The sequence below is a fragment of the Trichosurus vulpecula genome, chromosome 6 (assembly GCF_011100635.1).
Source record: "Trichosurus vulpecula isolate mTriVul1 chromosome 6, mTriVul1.pri, whole genome shotgun sequence".
Classification (NCBI taxonomy): Eukaryota; Metazoa; Chordata; class Mammalia; order Diprotodontia; family Phalangeridae; genus Trichosurus; species Trichosurus vulpecula.
This window is the reverse complement of record NC_050578.1, coordinates 160,726,525-160,741,268: the sequence shown is the minus strand read 5'-3', so window position 1 is coordinate 160,741,268 and position 14,744 is coordinate 160,726,525. Positions and strand designations below refer to the sequence as shown.

General features: G+C 37.7%; 1 protein-coding gene across 1 annotated transcript in view; it reads right to left on the bottom strand.

Annotated features, from left to right (window-relative positions):
* Positions 1-14,744, bottom strand: part of GABRA4 (gamma-aminobutyric acid type A receptor subunit alpha4) — a 99,179-nt gene that overhangs the window by 48,642 nt on the left and 35,793 nt on the right. The window contains exon 9 of the mRNA XM_036764488.1: positions 7,409-7,668. Coding sequence (XP_036620383.1) covers positions 7,409-7,668 — 260 coding nt within the window. The remainder of the gene's footprint in view (positions 1-7,408; positions 7,669-14,744) is intronic.

Genomic DNA, 14,744 nt, shown 5'->3' with positions numbered 1-14,744 from the left:
TCCAATCAATGCTTAAAAGATTTGCTACAATTGAGGATGTTCAAAAGAGGCTCTAAAATTCCAAAACGGAAAATCTAGCTCTAAAATTGTTATGAGCAAGAGCAGCCCCATTGGAATAAATGCATATCAAAACCATAATGTATGTATGTATATAATTGATTCATTGTTAAAATGCACATAAGAAAAGGAAATTCAGAGACAAACAAACAGGAAAGCTTTGCAAATAATTTGCTGAAATTTATTATATAATTTCCCTTTTTAAAATTGCAAGTTGTATGAAAAGAGGTTAGTGGTTTAATATAGGATCTTCTTTTTTGCTGTTCTTTTTGTATGGTAATATTCATTTTGGGTGGTTTATTTCAATGCCCAAATAATTAAAAATAATTTTAAAGGAATATGTGCATAGTCTCGCAATGTAATTTTTGGAAAAGGAATGACACGCATCGGATGTATAATTTCTGGCATGTTCGTGAAAAATCGGTCACATTATTTTATGGTCACATGTCATATATTCATACATAGAATTCTTAGAACAGTTCTTCCCAGCAACCCTTTCTATTATTCTCAACCTGCTTTTCTGTGTGTTTTCTTCTGCTTCTTTTCTTTTTCCTTTTGTTGTTCTTCCCAGCCTACCTCACAGCTAAACTCAATAAAAGTTACCATTGCATTGCCAGCTGTACCCTGGCAGGGTATCTGGAGGAAGTAGAGATGGGAGGGGGTGTCATCCATTCATCACTGTCTTTAGATCAACAAAGGTATCCCTCAATAAACATGTTGTAAGGTAGTTCACTTCCCATTATGACACATATTACCTTTCCCCTTCACTAAATCATTTCCTCGGTTGCCCCACAAGAACACAAAAGCTTTCCTGTGGTTGACTGCTGCCAAGAGAAATCACCACTGAGAAATGGACTTCATCTACTGGGCACACCAATAACTGATGAGTGATTTAGAGAAGCCTTAACACTGTAATTCAGTGCTGCATTTCAAAGAGCAGAAAGCAAGCTACTGGCTTTGCCCAAGGTGATTTGGAGAATACTGTCATCACTTTAAAAAAGAAAGCTGAAATCTAGTATCATTACTCTTATATACGCAGGGAATGCTGAGAAATGTCTGTCTCTATTTCCAGAAGGAATGTCTCTAGGGAATGAATAAAAAGCTCAGTGAGTAAAAAACTTCAGATTACCACTTTTCTCTGTCTCAGACTCGAAGAGCCCTAGTTATGCTTGACTTTTTTCTCTTAGCCATCCATGACGGGAAAAATGATTGGAAAAGAAGTTGGTTTGGCCAAAAGACAATAGACATAGTCTGATGCAGAAGCTGCCAATGGACGAGATTCCTTTTGTTAACAGTTGCACTTGCACCAAAAAAACAGGAGACCTGATAAAAATCCTAGAAAAGCATCACGTGGCCCCTCCTCCTTCAAACCAAGGACTCCATGACATCTGCCTTTCTTCCCAGAAGCAAAGTCCACTTAATCATTGCATGTCCAGAGCTCATGTGATTCTCCAACTGGAAACGCCATACTGAATTTGAAAACTATTCGGTGCCAGTATTTTGGAACGGTATTCATTCTGTCTTCCTACTTCCCCCTTTCTGTCCCTGCACAGTCCCTATGGGCTCAGAATTACCAGCCTATTCCCATGATCCATGTTTCTTGCCCTCTCTGTACCCCTTCTCATAACAACAAAAACAGAAAGTGATGTTATTTTGACCATTCCATTTCCTATATGACACTTGCAGGCCAGCTAAGAATGTTAAGTAGGAAGGTTTCAGTGATGCCACCCTGATGTCAGCAATATGGCAAGTTGAACCCCAAGGTGACACAACAAACCAATGCTTCTCAGAAACCATCATTTCCATCTCCTTTTTTTCCCTCCTCCTTCTACCTGACTCTGCTTCTTGGCTGCTAATATAAAATAAAAGCAATCAGAACTTTGAGAATGGGGTGGGAATGGAAGACATGCTACTGACCTCCTTTACTTCTTCCCCTTTCAATAGTAGCCAGAAAAACAATGAGATGCAGTTGACCTACCTGGGGGCTCATAAGACAGGAAATAAGCCCAAAAGATTAGAACAGGTGGTAAAGAAATCACATGTTAATTATGATCCAAAGATTGTTTGTTTTTCTGAAAGCAAAAAATTGCCTCACAATTATAGACAGAAGTCACATATATATATATATATATATATATATATATATATATATATATATATATATATATATATATATATATATGTGTGTGTGTGTGTGTGTGTGTGTGTGTGTGTATATATATATATATGTATGTATGTATATATATATATATGTCATTGGTCTCAAGAGAGTCAGGAGAATGGGTCATAAAACCCATTCCCATTAGTGGATAAACTGAAGATGAAAGGTCTACTGAAAGTGAACCATCAGTATCATTTTTATATATATATATATATGTATATGTATATGTGAAGCATGTTACATGTAAATCCACTATAACGAAAATAAAATAACAACAGTAATAGCTAACATTTGTATAGTACTAACTATGTGCCAGGCACTATGCTAAACACTTTAAAATTGTTATCTAATTTGATCTTCACAACAACCATGCGAGGTAGGCACTATCATTGCCTCCATTTTACAGATGAGGAAACTGAGGCAAACAGATATTAAGTGACTTTCCCAGCGTCAGACAGTGAGTAAGTATTTAAGGTAATATTTAAATTCAGGTCTTCCAGACCCTAGGCCCACAGCCTCTATCCACTATCGTTCTCTAGCTGCTCCTAACTCCACCATGTTATGTATTAAGGAATTCATCTACTTACAGAATCAATGAATCATATATGGGCAACGCTATTATACATTTTATGCAATAAATCAATCATATTTTTATTTGATTTTACCAGCGTAGTGATAGTTTAATGAATTTTTTTTTATTTCGTTGGTGTGGGTACTATTTCTACCAATACAGACTATAACGACTGTAAGAATCATGTGCCTTCTCATTCTATTTATGCCCATGCTGCACCATAAACCTTCCAAGGATGTTGGAATCATAGCTAGAGCTGGCTGGGTCCTCAGAGGACAGCCAATCTAATGCTGAACTGGAAAGAGGAGGAAAGTGAGACAGAGTAATTAAGTCAACTGCCTAAAGTCATACAGATAGAAAAATCAAAAATGGAAACTCAGACTCAAGTCTTCTGACTCCCCAGCCATTGATCTTTCTCCAGCATGACAGCACTCAGTTTACTCAGGGCTTTCCTCTTGTTCATTTCTATCGTAATGATACCACTTGGGCGGCAAATCTGTGATATCTCAGTCCTCTTTCAGAACTCCTTATCTTCATCCTTCACTATCCCCTGTACGCAATGCAGGTCCTTATGGTGACGTACTAAAGCCTGTGTATACTCAAGATGCATTTTAACCATGAAGCAACACATGCTTATTTTTGTAATCTACCTGCTTTAGGTAAAGAAAATGGGACTAAGGTCACAGAAAAATAGATTCACATAATCTCAGTGTTGGAAGAGATTATAATAACCTTAGCTCAACCTGGTCCTGACAAAGAATCCTTTCCACAACATTACCAACAAGGGGTTATCTAGCCTTTGCTTGAAGGTGTGAAATGAAGGGCAGCTAGATGGTGTAGTGGACAGAGGACTGGGCCTGGAGTCAGGAAGACTCATCTTAGTTCAATTCTGGCCTCAGACACTTACTAGTTATGTGACCCAAGTCACTTAACCCTGTTTGCCTCAGTTTTCTCATCTATAAAATGAACTGGAGAAGAAATAGCAAAGCCACTCTAGGATCTTTGCCAAGAAAACCCCAAATGGGGTCACAAAGAGTCAAACACAACTGAAATGACTGAACAACAACATGAAATGAAGGGGAACCCACTGTACACTCCAAAGCAGTCAATTGTACTTCTGGATAGTGCTAATTGTTAAGAAGACTTTTCCCCCTTCTTGCAAGCTTTGCACGTAGCAGGTGTTTAATAAATGTTTTGCCGAATTGAATTGAACATAATTTGTCTATCTCTAATTTTCACCTACTGTTTCTCATTCTAGCCCCAGGGAAAAACAGAAAAAAATCTAATATTTCAACCACATTACAACCTACCAAAAAAACTGAAGATTGCCATCAAAAATAGAGACATGATATATTTATCTATCTACTATATGTGTATGCATATATATCTACATGTATATTATATATATGTTTATAGATCTCATTTTTGTGTATTCTCTTTGATAAATTAGTATAGCATCATATAAGAAACTGCAAAATGATTAAGTAGAACAAAGAAGCAGTAAATCATATAAAGCAAATACATGCTATAATTAACTACTATAGTTCTCCCTCCCTCCTGCCCAGAGGAATATAATTGTCAATTGCATGTCTGTATTTATAGTGCAACCATCTCTACCCAAGAAAAGTTAATCAGAATCAGAAATGGATTACATGATTTGGAAAATAAAGAAATTATAGCTTGAAAAAACTGTGGCAAGAATGGAATAGAGATTAAGCACTCTATTTACAAAAATAAAAATATAATTGTACTTCTAAAAATCAGCACAGCCCAAATAAACTACTTCCTCAAGTATATTCCTTGTGTCACACAATTCTAAGTAAGGTACATCTGAGTCATTTAGCTACATTAAGTCAATTTATCAGTAACTATCTTTGACTTACTATGTGCTAAAGATAAAGAAAAACATATGAATGGCCTTTAAGTCACAGGACTGTTTATTTGAGACCTACTGTCTCATAAAGTAAACATGCTTCAGTAACTCTCAATAACCTCTCTACTTTGTCTCTCTCTCTTCCCTATCAGGGCAAACTGACTTGGCCAGAATTAGAGGGGTGTATAAAATAATCAGGGGAAGTGGTGGTCTAAGACAAAGGAGCCCTGGGTCCTGGTCTATGCTCAGAAATTTACTAATGGTGAGTCATTTATTTCTTTGGTCCTCAATTTCACCTATAAAAAGACAAAAGTATTTATACTAAGACATAGTATCTTAGTGAGTGATAAGGGACTGGCCTTAGGGTCAGGAAGACCTTGGCTAAAATCCAACCTTTGGTAACATCCTAACTATGTGGAACCATGGGCAAATCTTAACCTCATAGGGCTCTAAGCAACCCTCTATGGATCTATATTAAAGAGACTATTATCTGATCTGTACTGATGGAGGCAATTTCCACAGCAATTGTTCCCTATGCTGTTGAGATCACAGCAGTCACCCCAAGACAAATATTTGTGCTCCCTAACTCACACAGTCACTGTGAGGAAAGGAGATTGTAAACCACAAAGCACTAGGTAAATGCCAATTATTATGTTTTTGAGTAATAAAAGTAACAAGGTAGTTTTATTCATTTATCAGTTTATCTCTACCTTTATCAATCATATTACATGTGCCTTTATATATGAACTTTTGACTACATTAGATTCAAGTGTCTCACTCCAGACTTTAGCCTGTTTTCCATCATGTTGCATAGGAAATCTAGAAATCTCCACTGTTTATCAGTCAAATCAACTTGGTCCTCTCATTCAAAAAAAGTTTTTGCACAGTTTGGCTAGGTAAGAATTTTCACCTCACCCAAACCTCTATTTATTTATTAATTGCCCTGGGACTAAGCTCACATTCCCAAACACACAAAGCAAGTGGAAAATAAAAACAGGGACCAAAAGGAAAACAAAATGCTTAGTAACATCAAAAGTGGTTAATCTGCATTTCAAAGAGTTGTCTAATCTGTGCAATGCTCCCTCTTAAAAAGTGCAAAACTTAGAAAACAGATACCATTTTGTATCTGTTCCACAGAAAATGCAAAATAGTCTAGGGATTCCATCATCACCAAGACAGCATACAAAACTATGTCCATGCATACAAGTTCACAAGAATGTATTTCATTTACATGAGACAGGGAAAGGCTTATAAGTTCCATAAAGGTGCAATGAAATTCTTTTGAGCAAGACAGTAACAAACACACAACACTTTCAGTATTAAGCCTTTTACAATATACCTAACTTTTCAAGAGGGCAGCTGGGTGGCACAATGGATAGAGCATTAGCCTTGGAATCAAGAGGACCTGAGTTCAAATCTGGCCTGAAATATTTACCAAGACCCTGGGCAAGTCGATTAACCTCGTTTGCCTCGGTTCCTCATCTATAAAATGAGCTGGAGAAGGAAAGGGCAAACTATTCCAGCATCTTTGAAAAGAAAACCCCCAATTGGGGTCACCAAGAGTTGGATACAACTGAAACAATTCAACAACAAACCTTTCAAGACTTTTCAAATCTTCAGTGGTCTACATGTCATATATAGATATGTGTGTATATACATATACCCACACATACATGTATGTGTGAATTCTTGTGCATCTATCACAATTTTCCACGGCCATTTTTTCCAAACACATTTTTTCACTGTTCCTTTTATTTTCTCACAATGAAATTCATTTTTGCACCTTTCATTTCATTATGTAATAGCACAGTATTAGAAACACATTGAACTTATTTTTTAATGAGACTATTATACAATAACCCACTAAATTGTAAACCCCTTGAGACAGCACTTTTTTGTGTCATATTTGTATCTCCTGTGCCTAGCACAGCACATCACACTTGGTAGGTTCTTAATACATATTAAACTGAATTAACCCTGAATTGACTTATAAAAACACATATTCTATCTACTAAAGCAAAGGACAGAACTAATTTCTCTCCTAAGCATGCAAAGAATAGTCATTACTTCCCATCTGCATCCCTAGCAATTCTCTACTCCATCAAGGTTTCTGCTTGGCTGGAGAGAGAAATTGCCCACAGGTGCCCTACAGCAATGAAGTGATGACTGGAAGCACAGCAGGCACTGTGATCATGCAGGCCACTTTTAGCGGAACCCCCTTGAGACCCACACAGCAATAGCCCTCACATACTGACTCTTCCTCTATCACCAGCTCCAGTTCCATCCTGCAAATGAAAAGGACTGTCTCTCTTCTGGAGTCTTGTCCTCAGGATGATTTCCCCATTTCTTTGTACTGCTCTGAAGTTACTTTTAATTTACTACATATCTATTTTGTATCTATTTATCTCTGTACATGTTGTGTACCACAGAATAATATAAGCTCCTTCAGGGCAGGGACTACTTATTTTTTGTCTTCCTATCCCTAGTACCAAACCTCGCACCTGGCACATAGTTAGTGAGTAATAAATATGGCTGAGTTGAATTGAATATTCCACTGCACAGCTGTTAAGTTCCTTTGGTGTTCCATCATGGACCACGGTTTGTCAAGTTTCCCAACTTGAACAGATTTGTTGCTTTGTTTTGTTTTCTAGGATTAGAAATGACATAATAGTAGGCATTGGGTACTGTCTTATCAACTGTATCCTTGGCACTAAGGACAAGACCACAGAGAAAATACATCAAATACCTGAAGTGGTTCATCAGAACACTTTTCTCTCTGAATGGAAGGGGCAGAAAGTTCCTGCTGGGATTTTGGTGGCTTCCTTTTGGCTTTTTCCATTTGGACATTAGTAAAATAGTTGACCGCAGCAAACTCAATGAGGGCAGAGAACACAAAGGCAAAGCACACAGCTATGAACCAATCCATGGCAGTAGCATAGGACACTTTGGGCAAGGAATGCCTGGCACTGATGCTGAGAGTTGTCATTGTCAGAACAGTAGTTATTCCTTCAAAACAAAGAAACAGAAAACCACAATATTTAATTTTATTTTAAAACAATTGAAGAGGAGGGTACATGATAAAATTTTAAAATAACAATCCAAGTATTTGGCTACTAAATTGCAGGAATGTGTCATATCTGGGGGGTGGGGTGGTTGGGTGGGTTTATATCATTAATTAAATGACTTTTAAAACATGTTACCAGTGAATAATGAAAAGGAAGCAATTCAAGGAGGGAGGGCTTGTGTCAGAATAAAATATACTTAGCTATATTTCTAAAATGATAACAAGAAAAAAAGATATTTGCTAGCAGTTACAAAATTCTCTCAGGTTATGACTGACCTGAAGATTTAGCAACAAAAACTAAGATTCATTCAACTAGCTCCTGAAATCCTACCTCCTCTGCAATACTCTTCCTCAGAAACTAGAAAACATAGCATTCCCTAGAAAAAGTTCCACAATTCAATCCAGTATCAATTCTGCAGCATAACACATTTCCCAGGTGGCATATACACAAGAACCCTAAATTCTCCTATCCATTGATTTTTGTATGCTATATGTGTCTATATATCTTTTTTATGGTTACTGTGTCAGTCTTACTTCAGATTGGCCCATTTAAACTTCTTTTATACATGACCCAGTAGAAAGTCAACCAAGTGATTAGACAGCCAAATAAATGCCTTTCAATGACAATGAGAAGTGATTACAGAGGTCCAAAGCCTAAAGTATCAAGCTCAAGGAAAAATAGATCGTATTTAAGAAGATGATAGATTCAATCTATCTCTGAAGGAACACTACATATTGATGTTCCTACTGATAGCAATCTTGGGAGGAAGTCACCACTCCATACTAAATTCTAGGAAAGAAATAGCCCAGTCTAACAAGAATTTATTAAGCACCTTTTACATGACTCTGGTAAGTACTGTAGACACAAAGGAAAATGAAAGACAAATATTGCTCCCTATAGTACTCACATTCCACTGGGAAGTTACAACATGTAAATAGATAAGTTTATTTATGATATTTTGAAGATGCAGGAAGAACTAAAATCTCTGGCAATTAATCTGTGCAAAGGCATGGAAGCAGAAGATGGATAGTTTAGGTTCATGGAATGACAAACAGGTCTTGTCGGCTTAAACACACATATAGTGTGTGAAGCAGAAGAATGTGAAATAAGTCTGGAATGGTGGTCTTGGAGTCATAGATGAAGTATTTTTAATGCTACACTGAAGAAAATAAGTGGTGAGCCAATGAAAGGAAGAGTGCTGTGGTTAGATTCATAATTAGAAAACGAGAGGGAATATAGGAATAGGATAATATTCATCCTAACTTAAAAAAGAGATAATTCTAACAGTTTAGAAAAAGGATAAGATGGATCCCATGGATGAAAATTCTTCCACAGAAATCATTTGAAGTAGGATGAAAAGCTTCCAAAAATTAAATTCCAAAAGAAAAACAATACCAAAAAGAAGGGAAATATGTATTGCCTAAGGTACTGATGTGGAAGCACAGAAAATTCATCGACAAACTTAGATTTTTCAAAGATAGATAGAGATTGTGAAAGCAAGGTTAATAAAGGATGAATAGAAAAATAAGGTATATTCCTCAAAGAATAGTGGCTGAAGTGTTGGAGCCCAGAATGAGCTGATACTGCTGAAGAAGACTAAGGATAACAATTTTTTTTGCTTTGTTTTTACTATATTGAACAGCATCAAAGAAGAGATACGAATGCTACTTGGAGTGGAATGGATGAGTATAATTAGTGGCAAAAAAAGCTGTTCAACTCTGTTTATTTTTCCTCTACCAAGGAAAGTGTACTATGTACTGGAAAGGACAAGACAAAGTTGACTAACAGGAAAGTAAAGATTCTAAGAAACCAAAGAGCTAGCTAACCTTGATGAATCCAAGTCACCTAGTTTAAATGAGCTATATCCTAAGGTATGTACTGAAAGAAATGGCAGATTGGTTTCCAGGGCCACTTGTTCTTCCCTTTTCCAATGGACAGAACTAGGAGCCATGTCTGGAAGTTACAAAGAGGTGAAATTTTATTCAATGTAAGGAAAAATTTCAAAAATAAATAGTAGTATCCAAAAGTAGGATGGGCTGGCTCAGGAGTTGGTGAGTTCTACCTCCTCAGAGATATTGCAGAAAATGCTGTCAGATAACTTGTATGGTATGCTAAAGTGAAAATCCTTATTCAAAAATAAGTTTGCAAAATATGTTCTAAAGCTTTCAAGAGAAACAGAGATTGGTTATATGCTATTATAGAGTACCATCAATACATTAGTGATTAAAACTTAATTTATCCCTTCAGGATAAAATAAACATCTTTGGATCTCATAGTCTCTTTACCTTACTGATTTTCACAAGCATGTATAATAAATTCATGGAATTTTAGCATTTTCCCTATTTAACCACAAACCGACAAAGCCATAAATATTTCTAGTTGAAAGGAAATTAAAATATATTTCACTGCTCAGAAAAAAAAAACCTGTTGTCATGCTGACGACTTTGTTAATTAACACTGTCCTGCCATGGCTTTTAAATCTTCCAGCTACATAATGTAGAGATGAAGCCTAATTAGTCTTTTATCTTGTGAAAAACCATCACTTTAATTAAAATTTAGGAGCAATGAGGTTGTCTGTGACCTCCATAACTATTTCCCACTAACTAGCTACAAGCAAGTGTGCTACCTAGAATAGACATCTGCATTGTCACTGTGAAGGAGATAGCTCAGAAAACCCTTCAAATGGGAAAATTCCTATTTCCTTTATTAAAACTATTCTGTTACTGAAACATCAAGGGAAAAATTCATTTACTTCAACTTTAATGTGATTTAATAAAACTCAAAGAAAACAAACAAACTAGTGTTTCTGTGAGCTTCATTGCTTTAAAAACCTGTTAAAGTAGAGTAAGCCACCCTAAGGACTACTTCTCCCACAGGCAAGATGGCCTTCAATTTCTTTTACTGCATTTTGGGAAGTTTCTGCCTTTTGTTTTTTTTTTTCCTACAGAGACAAGGTAAAATAAAGGGGATGTATAATTCCAGTAATAACTGGGAAGGAAATGGTGAAGGTGACTTGACTGAGCTATGTAGATTATATACACTAACTGAGTGTCTCTAGAAACTCTAAAAGCAAAGCCCCAACACTGGGATAAAGGCAGGTACTCTCCTGACCTCTCCCCCAAATCCCTCCAAACAGCTGTAAAAAATGACTCTAAACAAATTCTAGAGCTATAGAACCCACAAAATGACAGAGTAAAACAAGTCTCCAGCCCAAAACAGCCTGGATGGTTGCTGGGAAGAGTCTATCGCACTGTGCTGGGAGCGGAGCACAGCCAGTCCAGTGCAGTCTGCCCCAGGACAGACCAGGCAGGCAGAGCAGGCCTCACGACACTGAATCACTGGGGCAGCTGTGGAAGTTTCCAGACTTCTCAACCCACAAATGCCAAAGACAATGTGGCAGATGAGTGGGAAAACTGTTCGACCTGGGTGAGAAAGGGGCACAGTTGGGCTCCAGTCCTGGGGGGGTGGAGGTGGCTGCAGCTGTGGTGGCCATGAGAGCAGCATTGTTGGCTGCTTCCAGAGCTATAGGTCCACAGACTATTGGGGGAATCAGGTGGCTGATCAGAGTGGGAGTGCAGGGATCTCTTTGTTGGTACTGAGGCCACATTTTCTTGCTTTGCCCTGCTTGAATCTGGGTCGCAGTCCTGGTTGGCGGTCCTTGGGGGAGCAGGAGCAATGATGGAGCAGAGCCTGTGGTGGCTGTGGAGAAGGTGTTCTCCTAGCAGAAAGGAGTGCTTAAGATGACTCACAGACCAGAGCACAGTCTAGGAGAGGAGTACCATACCACTTTAGAACAGAAATAGATCTGAAAACAGCAGCACAAAACCCCTGAAGCTTGGAACAGAGCACTCTCCACTCTGGAAGCAGTCAAACCCTGACAAAGAGCTCAAAAGTCAAGTAATTGGCTGGGAAAGCGAGCAGACAGAATAAAAGCACTCAGATTATAGAATATTACTTTGGTGACAAAGGAGATCAAAACATACAGCCAGAAGAAGGCAACAAAGTCAAAGATCCTATATCGAAAGCCTCCAATAAAAATACTAATTGGTCTCAGGACATGAAAGAGCTCAAAAAGGATTTGGAAAAGCAAGTAAGAGAAGTAGAGGAGAAACTGGGAAGAAAAATGAGAGTGATGCACAAAAACCATGAAAAACAAGTCAATGACTTGCTAAAGAAGACCCAAAAATACTGAAGAAAAAAATACCTTAAAAAATAGACTAACCCAAATGGCAAAAGAGCTCCAAAAAGCCAATGAGGGGAAGAATGCTTTCAAAGGCAGAATTAGCCAAATGAAAAGGAGGTCCAAAAGATCACTGAAGAAAATACTACCTTAAAAATTAGAACGGAGCAAGTGGAAGCTTGTGACTTTATGAGAAATCAAGAAATTATAAAACAGAAACAAAAGAATGAAAAAATGGAAAATGATGTGAAATATCTCATTGGAAAAACCACTGACCTGGAGAATAGTTACAGGGGAGCTAATTTAAAAATTATTAGACTACCTGAAAGCCATCACCAAAAAAAGAACCTGGACATCATCTTTCAAGAAATTATCATGGAAAACTGCCTTGATATTATAGAACCAGAGAATAAAATAGAAATTGAAAGAATCCACCTATTCCCTCTTGGAAAAGATCCCAAAAAAGAAAACTCCTAGGAATATTGTAGCCAAATTCTAGAATTCCTAGGTCAAGGAGAAACTATTGCAAGCAGCCAGAATGAAACAATTTGAGTATTGTGGAAATACAATTAGGATAACACAAGATCTAGTAGCTTCTACACTAAGAGATCCAATGGCTTGGAATATGATATTCGGGAGGTCAGAGGAGCTAGGATTATAACCAAGAATCACCTACCCAGAGAAACTGAGATAAACAGGGTAAAATATAGACTTTCAATGAAATAGAGGACTTTCAAGTGTTCTTGATGAAAAGACCAGAGCTGAATAGAAAATCTGACCTTCAAATTCAAGAATCAAGAGAAACATGAAAAGATAAACAGGAAAGAGAAATCATAAGGGACTTACTAAAGTTGAACTGTTTACATTCCTACATGGAAAGATGATATTTGTAACTCATGAGACCTTTCTCATTATTAGGGTAGTTGAAGGGAAAATATATACATATACATATGTATATACAGAGACAGAGGGCACAGGGTGAGTTGAATATGAAGGGATGATATCTAAAAAATAAAATTAAAGGGTAAGAGAGGAATATATTGGGAGAAGGAGAAAGGGAGAGATAGAATGGGGTAAATTATCTCACATAAAAGTGGCAAGAAAAAGCTGTTAAAATGGAAGGGAAGAGGCAGTAGGTGAAAGGGAATGAGTGAACCTTGCTCTCATCATATTTGGTTTAAGGAGGGAATAACATACATGTTCAACTGGATATCTTACCCTATAGGAAAGTAGGGGGGAAGGTGATAAGAAGAGGGATGATAGAAGGGAGGGCAGATTGAGAGAGAAGGTAGTCAAAAGTAAATACTTTTGAAAAGGGACAGGGTCAAAGGAGAAAACTGAATAAAGGGGGACAGGATAGGATGGAGGGAAATATAGTTGGTCTTTCACAACATGACTATTATGGAAGTGTTTTGCATAATGATACATGTATAACCTATATTGAGTTGCTTACCTTCTCAAGGAGGGTGGGTGGGGAGGGAAGAAGGGAGAGAATTTGAAACTCAAAGTTCTAAAAACAAATGTTAAAAAATTGTTTTTACATGCAATTGGGAAATAAGATATACAGGCAATGGGATATAGAAGCCCTACAAGAAAAGTAAGGGGAAAGAGGCTAAGGGGGAAGGAGTCGGGTGATAGAAGAGAAGGCATACTGGGGAAAGGGGCAATCAGAATACATGCTATCTTGTGGTGGAGGGGAGGGTAGAGATGGGAGGAAATTTGTGGAAATGAATGTTGCAAACTAAAAATAAATTAGAAAAACAAATTCTAGGGCAGCAGAACACACAAAAGATGGGGTGAAACAATTTTCCAGCCCAAGACAACCTAGAAGGTCGGCAGGAAAAGTGTGTTGCACCAGGGTGAGAGTGGAGTACAATCCAACACATGTCGCACCAACACAGCCCTGGCCCCAGCAAACCAGGAGCAGGCCTTGGGAGCAACTGAATCAGCAGTGCAGTAGCTGCTTCCAGAGTTCTCATCCCACAGATGGTAAGGGGGCCAAACAACTGGTCAGAAGGAGATTACAGGGGTTTCTTGGCTAGCACTGAGGCAGGACTTTGTGGCTTTGCAAATACTCAGATCTGGGTGGCAGTCCCAGGGGAAGGAGGAGCACTAGCACACCAGAGCTTTCAGCCACAGTGGAATAAGGCCCCTCCTCACAGTTCCAAGTCAGAAAAGAGTGCTTATAGTCACTCGCAGACCAGAGCACAGGCCAGGAGAGGAAAAAACACCTCTCCTTAGATCATACCACCTTGAAAGAACTGAAAACTTACTGAAGAAAGTAACTCCTTAAAAAGTAGAATTGGCCAAATGGAAAAGGAGGTCCAAAAGCTCACCAAAGAAAATAATTCCTTAAAAATTAGTATGGAGCAAATGGAAGCTAATGACTTTATGAGAAATCAAGAAATAATAAAACAAAACCAAAAGAATGAAAAAAATAGAAGACAATGTGAAATATCTCACCGGAAAAACAACTAACCCACAAAATAGATCCAGGGGAGATAATTTTAAAATTATTAGACTACCTGAAAGCCATGATCAAAATAAAGAGCCTACACGTCATCTTTCAAACAATTATCAAGGAAAACTGCCTGATATTCTAGAACCAGAGAGTAATATAAAAATTGAAAGAATCCACCTATCACCTCCTGAAAGAGATCCCAAAACGAAAACTTCTAAGAATATCATGGTCAAATTCCAGAGTTTTCAGGTCAAGGCAAAAATATTGCAAGCAGTCAGAAAGAAACAATTCAAGTATCACCAAGCCACAGTCAGCATAACACAAGATTTAGCAACTTTTACATTAAAGAATCAGAGGGCTTGGAAGATGATATTCT